The sequence below is a fragment of the Lactuca sativa genome, chromosome 7 (genome assembly GCF_002870075.4).
Source record: "Lactuca sativa cultivar Salinas chromosome 7, Lsat_Salinas_v11, whole genome shotgun sequence".
Lineage (NCBI taxonomy): Eukaryota > Viridiplantae > Streptophyta > Magnoliopsida > Asterales > Asteraceae > Lactuca > Lactuca sativa.
In genome coordinates this window covers 165,581,427-165,588,326 of record NC_056629.2, presented here as the reverse complement: position 1 = coordinate 165,588,326, position 6,900 = coordinate 165,581,427, and the positions used below count along the sequence as shown (strand labels likewise).

General features: G+C 34.2%; 2 protein-coding genes across 2 annotated transcripts; both read left to right on the top strand.

The window, feature by feature from the left end:
* The first annotated feature begins 488 nt into the window (after window positions 1-488).
* LOC111919046 (major pollen allergen Art v 1) lies at window positions 489-2,218 on the top strand. Its single transcript, XM_023914659.3, has 2 exons — window positions 489-575; window positions 1,546-2,218. Exons 1-2 carry the CDS (start codon window positions 512-514, stop codon window positions 1,923-1,925), a joined length of 444 nt encoding a protein of 147 aa, XP_023770427.1. The 5' UTR covers window positions 489-511; the 3' UTR covers window positions 1,926-2,218.
* A 3,098-nt stretch (window positions 2,219-5,316) lies between these two features.
* Window positions 5,317-6,542, top strand: LOC111919045 (major pollen allergen Art v 1). The gene is made up of 2 exons (XM_023914658.3): window positions 5,317-5,423; window positions 6,003-6,542. Exons 1-2 carry the CDS (start codon window positions 5,360-5,362, stop codon window positions 6,344-6,346), a joined length of 408 nt encoding a protein of 135 aa, XP_023770426.3. The 5' UTR covers window positions 5,317-5,359; the 3' UTR covers window positions 6,347-6,542.
* The last annotated feature ends 358 nt before the right edge of the window (window positions 6,543-6,900 follow it).

Sequence of the window (6,900 nt, the reverse complement as noted above, 5' to 3'; positions counted from 1 at the left end):
CAAATTTACTTTTCTTCACCGAATTCACTTTCAAACATTCAATAAAGGGTCAGATTGAAAGATTCATGGCTAAATCCTTGTTGCCTTGTTGGTCGTATGTCGTTGAGTGCTCCAATTTCACATGTTCATTGTTAACGAAGATTAATAAATTAGCGTTTTCAATGATGTGCACATTGGGTCATCAATGAGGTATAACTTTCTAATCCTTGTAGGATGGGTTTATTAAATCAGGGAGGGAGGCAACGGGAAACAATATATGTAGTAATTAACATTCAACAAAATCGGAAAATATGATTTTTTTTAGTAAAAAAATATTGTAGTGAAAAATAAATTAACGTTTTTTGGGTGATTTTCCCTTTAGTATATTATTAATCTTTCTAATAAATGTTAGTGTTCATCTTCAACACGTATTTCGTTGAAACTTCTTCTTCCTTCGCCTATAAATCCCCATTACCAGGCCTTTAATTCACCCAACTCGTAGCGAGTGTGCTGAGCTTCGTCATAACACAATATGGTTAAAAAATCACTAGTTTCTTCTGTATTCCTTCTACTGGTTTTGGCTCTTAATATCTCAGGTGCTGGATCGAAAATATATATGCACGTCCAATTTTTTTACATTCTGATTATAATTGAATCCCTGTTTCCAGAAAAGAGATTTTTTTTTCTTTACGTTTGGTTTTCTTCAATTAATGGCGATTTGGATGCTACATAAATAATGGGAATTACATACACGTGATTATATTTTTGTTCCGGAATCTTATAGCACTATTTTTGTATTTTGGGGAATCTCTTTCTCTTTACGTGTCTCGTAAACTATTTTACTGATACATGCGGTCGTTTATTTAGGACAAATTAAATTATGTTTTAGTTTTTATGTCTATAATTATTCTTACCCGTATCATTTTACTATTCTAACTTAATTTTATTTTATATATTTCTAATATAATTTTAATGAGTTAGTTTAAAAAAATATAAAATATTGACACTTGTTATAATTTTGTTGGATAGAAACATTTATAGGTATAAAAAATAGAAAGCAATTTAATTTGTCTTTATTTATATATACAACAACAAGATTTTCGGACGAAGGCAATTGTATTCTAGCAAAATTATGTGTTATTTATTTACTTATTTTTGGAGCAGCAAGAAATCATTAACCATTAGCAAGATGCTAGGGAAGGAACTCCTAAGAGAGCATATGCTCAAATATGGATCTACAATTATTAATCCATTAATAAACATTTTTTTTCTTGTATTACGACTTCATTACCATTTTTCTTGAACATAGATTACGTTATCAAGACGTTAAAAAACACTAAATTATTATACTTATAAACATCCAAAAACCGAAACATTATTGTGATTTCTCGGATTTACCATTTAAATTATTGTTAAGGAATACACAACAGTAATCCAGAATTAACCGAAACAACTTCTACTCAGTGATTCAGGAGAAAACCAATAATTTTCTACTTCTTCCCTTCTTGTTAATCTTAACTAACTAAATTTCTTCTACCTAAACTCAATTTTGCATGACGTGAAAAGAAATCGCGACTGAGTCTAAGCCACCACCAAAAATATGTGAGAAGGGTAGCAAGATGTACTCCGGGAACTGCTACAGCAAGCTGTGCGACGAAAAGTGCAAAGACTGGGAGAAGGCAATCCATGGAGCTTGTCATAAGCGAGAGAGCAAAAATACTTGCTTCTGTTACTATGACTGTGAGAAGACGTCACCTCCTGCAAAAGATGGAAAATCATCTCCTGGAAAAGATGGAAAACCACCTCCTGGAAAAGATGGAAAACCACCTCCTGCTGCTGGCGGATCGCCTCCTCCTGCTGGTGGTGGATCACCACCTCCTCCAGCGGAGGGTGGATCCCCACCTCCTGCCGGTGGCGGATCACCACCTCCTCCTACAGCTAATTAGACGTATCAGCATATACCATATTAGCTCACCCTCAGGGTTAAGGTCTAAATGGCGAGAGTTCTACATTCTTGAATGGTAAGTCATCTATAAATATTAATATAAATTAAAGATACAATCTTCCTACTTTACGAAGCCATCGTTTGAGGAACTACAAAGTGTGCAGTTTGTATCACCGATAGCTTATGATATGATGCCCTTTCAAAGGTGATGTAATAATATCGTATACTTATCACTTTTATGATTGAATCTTTGAGATTAAATTAAATGAGAACAGTTGGAAATTACATGGATAATCACTTATGAGATCTTTTGTATTATCTTGATGGAGCTTTTTTACTCTGTCGGTATATGCTTTCACTACTAGAAAAGCGTACATTTTTCAACAATATTACCGACGGAAAAATACAGTCACAATACACCGACTGAAACGACTGAAATGCAACGGAATACAAAACCTTAATTTAGGTCAAGTTTATGACGGAAAAGCCGTCGGTGATTATTGATGGAGAATAATAATTTTTCTTAGGAATACGTCGGCCGAAATCTGTAAAAATACATGGCCAAGGTTTGAACTCGGAACAATACATTGCGATGCGAAAAAAAAATACGGAAATTGGTTTTAATAGAAAAAATGACATATTTGCATTTCTATGTATCTATGTATGCGCATGTATTTGTATGTAGTATGTATGTAAATTTATATGTATATAAATACATGGTTGTATGCATGTATATATGTATATGTATATTTATGTGTATGTGTAGGTGCAGGGCGAACCAAATTTTTTTTTAAGGTGTTCCTTATAAATTTTCAAACATCCGAAAACTACAAACATATATAAATTATCAAACCCACAAACTGCAAATATATATAAATTACAAAGGGAAAATGGTTGTCATTTTGCTGGTCTGAGAAAATGAGGTTGTATTTGGTGTTGCGTATACTTGCAAAAGTGTGAAGAAAATATAAAAAATATTTATGTATATTAAAAGGGAAAATGGTTGTTATTGTGTCTTTTCATTATTTCAACAAAACAAACAAATAAGTGGGCTGGTGCATCTTTTACTCACCATCTTAGCAAACTAAATTAATTAATAAATACTAGCATTCTACAAAAGATTTGGGGACAAACAAAGGGGTGGGGCACTAGAGGTGCTACATCCTTGCAAACATATGACTTAGAAGTTAGAATAATAGAAAATATAATACTAAACAATAACATGATTGTTTGCTCAAATCTCAATAGCTTCGATATGCCGATCTCCCACTAATGTTGTCTAGGTGCCAACTTCAATCGAGAGGATTAGAAATTAAAAGACTGTGATGTAGAATCCCTACCGATTTAACGGTGATTCGAGCGAAATTGGGTTCCCGACTTTTTCAATTGGTTTGAAAAAGGTGGGTCTGGGCTAGACCTGGTAATTCGTGTATTCGTGTCATGAAAACGTGTCAGCCACAAATTTGACACGATACGATTACACGATGAGAAATAAAACTTTATCCAGAAGTCCCTTCTTGTTCCAAGCCTTGTTGCTCTCCAGCCTCTTTCCCAAAAGTGCACTAGAATATTCAAAATTAGTCTCTCTCTCTCTCTCTCTCTCACACACACACACACACATACACACACAACAAATGAAGCTTGATTAGGGTTTCGCACAGAGTGTTAGGGTGATAAGGGAGGCGGAAATGAAGACTTAAGGTCATTTAAATAGGAAAAAAGCCCTGAAAATTAGGGTTTTCTCACCCAGCTCCTACTCGTTGAGTTGGGGTCCTCGAACTCGTCGAGTAGACTCTAAAGATCACGCGGCCATTAACTCTTCTACTCGGCGATTTGGGGTATCCAACTCGTCGAGTTGCTCTTCCATCATGTATGCACACTAATGAAATATTATACATGGGAGACGGGATGTTACACGGTCTAATGGTTCAAAATCAGTACAAGTCTTTGAAAAGGGCATATTTACCCTTTCATTAGATGTTATTATGCTTTAGAAGCTCACTAAGCATCTTCTGGATTGACCTTCTAGGGGTCTTTATTTACTTGTTTTACAAATTTAATTTGTAAACCACATAACATCTCCTGAAAAGGTGAGTACGCCTTTTTCATTGACTTTTAAATGAGTTCGAACCACTATATTGAGCTTCAGATAACATTTGTGTAAAATACTCTGACGAGAATTGAACATTAAACATTAAAACAAAATGTGTCACCTAAAAAGGTGAGTACAAGTGAGTTTGAACTATTAATATATCGACCTAAACAGATAAGTGAAATTGGGTTCGATGCAAACCTTATGTTTGACACTTAATCCTACCACATCATATCTGACATGGCTTCAAAATCAAAATATTATCATGTCATTTATTTGGTAACCTGCTAGATTGATGGTAAGTTGTCAATTGGTTGGCATTGCAATCAATTTTGGTTGATATTGCACATAGAGTGTGCAGGTCAATCTACTTGATCAAACTCGCTTGAAAGTCAGTGAAAAGGGCATACTTACCTTTTTAGGAGATGCTATTGTGGTTTAGAAGCTTGATTTGTACAACAAGTAAATGAAGACCCCTACAAGGTGTATCTAGCAGATGCTTAATGAGTTTGAACCACTAAATTAACCGTTGTAGGGGTCTTCATTTATTTGTAGTACAAATCGAGCTTCTAAACCAAAATAACATCTCCTGAAATGGTGACTATGTCTTTTCGCTGACTTGTAAGTGAGTTTGAACCATCAAATCGTCATTCATTTATTTTTTGTACAAATTGAGCTTACAAACCACAATGAAATCTCCTGAATCAGTGAATTGGTTGACATTCCAACAAAATTGTAAATGTAGTGACATAATTGACAAAAAAACTCGGTGTCAAAATTGAAAATTTGGTAAAACTTAGTGACTTTATTGCAATTCGGGAAAAATAATTACCGAGAAAACAGTGAGAACCGATCATTTAGTTGATGTTACAATAAGATTCAAAATATGATAACATAATTGAAAAAAAAAACCCTATGTATTAAAATCGAAATTTTATATTAATATAAACAATTTCTTGCAATTTGTCTTTTTGAAAATAAATGTTTGTAGGTTGTTGCTTACACTTCATCATATGGCTTATTTGGCACTTCATAATGGATTTATGTTACAAGTGAAAAGACCAACGAGTAACATTTGTGTAGATTTTAATATTTAGGGCTTGTTTGTGATTGTTTTACAAGTTGTTTATTGGCTTTTTGGAAAATAAGAAATTGTTAGCTTTTTAGAAAAACCTTTTTTTTTCTTACGTAAAAGTCAGTTTGCCAAACACATCTTAATGACTAGTGTTAATCTTTAACACGTATTTCATTGGTGCTGCTTCTTCCTTCTATAAATAATGCCAATTATTGGATCATTAACACCAAACTCGTTGGGAGTATTCTCTTCTTCGTCATAACTCAATATGGCAAAAATATCCTTAGTTATTTCTGTGTTCCTCGTGGTCATTTTCGTTGTTGCTATCTCAGGTGCTTGATCAAATTTATTCACGCTCATTTAATTTAACCACTGTTTTTACAATTGAGTGTTCTTTATGTCTTCTTAGTTTACTTTAGTAATTGTGATTTAGATGTTATATAAATAACTGCAACTGCATAGATGTGATTATATTCATTTTGCTGCGTAATCTTATAGTACAATTTTTGTATTTTGGGAAAACTATTTTACAAGACACATACCGTCATATATTTATACAAAAATAAGATTTTCAGTTGGCAGCGACTGTTTTCTAGCAAAATGTTTTCTTGTGTTATAGTTTCATTTTACCATTTTAATGTCATGTGGTCATTTAGTGGAATGTTATTTCATCATGCTTGGTTTTATTGCAAGTAAATTATTATACTTCTTCTGAATTAAACGCAAAGGAACTTAGATTACATATCAAGACGCAGAAAACACTAAATTACTTATAAACGTCGAAAATTAGAAACATCATGTAAGAGTAGTGATGATTCACGTGAATAAAACATTTTTTGTTTCTTCCCTAGTTATTATCATAAGTAACAAATTTTATTTTAACTACACTCCATTTTGCATGACGTGACTAGAAATGGCGACTGCGGATGAACCACAAATATGTGAAAAGGCTAGCATGATGTTCTCCGGAATTTGCATCAGCACATCGTGCGACAGAAAGTGTAAAGAATGGGAGAAGGCACTCCATGGAGCTTGTCATCTGCGAGAGGTCAGATATAGTTGCTTCTGCTACTACGACTGTAAGAAGGTGCCACCTCCAAAACCTGGGTCACCACCTGCTGTTGTTGTCTCGCCGCCTCCTCCAGGTGGCGGTGGATCCCCACCTTCTCCAGACGCCGGTGGATCCCCACCTCCTCCAGATGCCGGTGGATCCCCACCTTCTCCAGACGCCGGTGGATCCACACCAGCCTGCTGATCGATGTCAGGTCACCATCTCCTCCAAATACGAATAAAGAGAAAAATGATTCTTATATAACGTATATATATAGCTTTTTTAGATAGTTAATGTGTTCAGGTAATTAATTGTAAGGTTGTGTCGTCGCAATAACTGATGATATGATGCCCATGCAAAACTGATTCATTAATATAATAAATTTCGTTTTATGATTGAATCTATGTGATTAATTAATGATAACGTTTGAATTTTACATGGATCGATAATCACTTGATATTAGATCCTCACTTGATATTAGATCCTGGTAATCAATTGATTTTGAATGCGAGGTACTAATAGTATTAAAGCGTTGTATACGTATATATTGTAACAAAACAAGATAAACCATGACAAAACAAGATAAACCATGACACCATTAAAAATGCTCATGAAGGACATGGTGGTCTACCATTTTCAGGAATATAAGTACACCCTCATGGACTGAAAAACAATCCTGCTCAAACTCTTTAAATCGATGAAGCAATTTTTTCTTAAAACACGCTTACAACTTTAATGGGGTTAGTAACTTCATATAG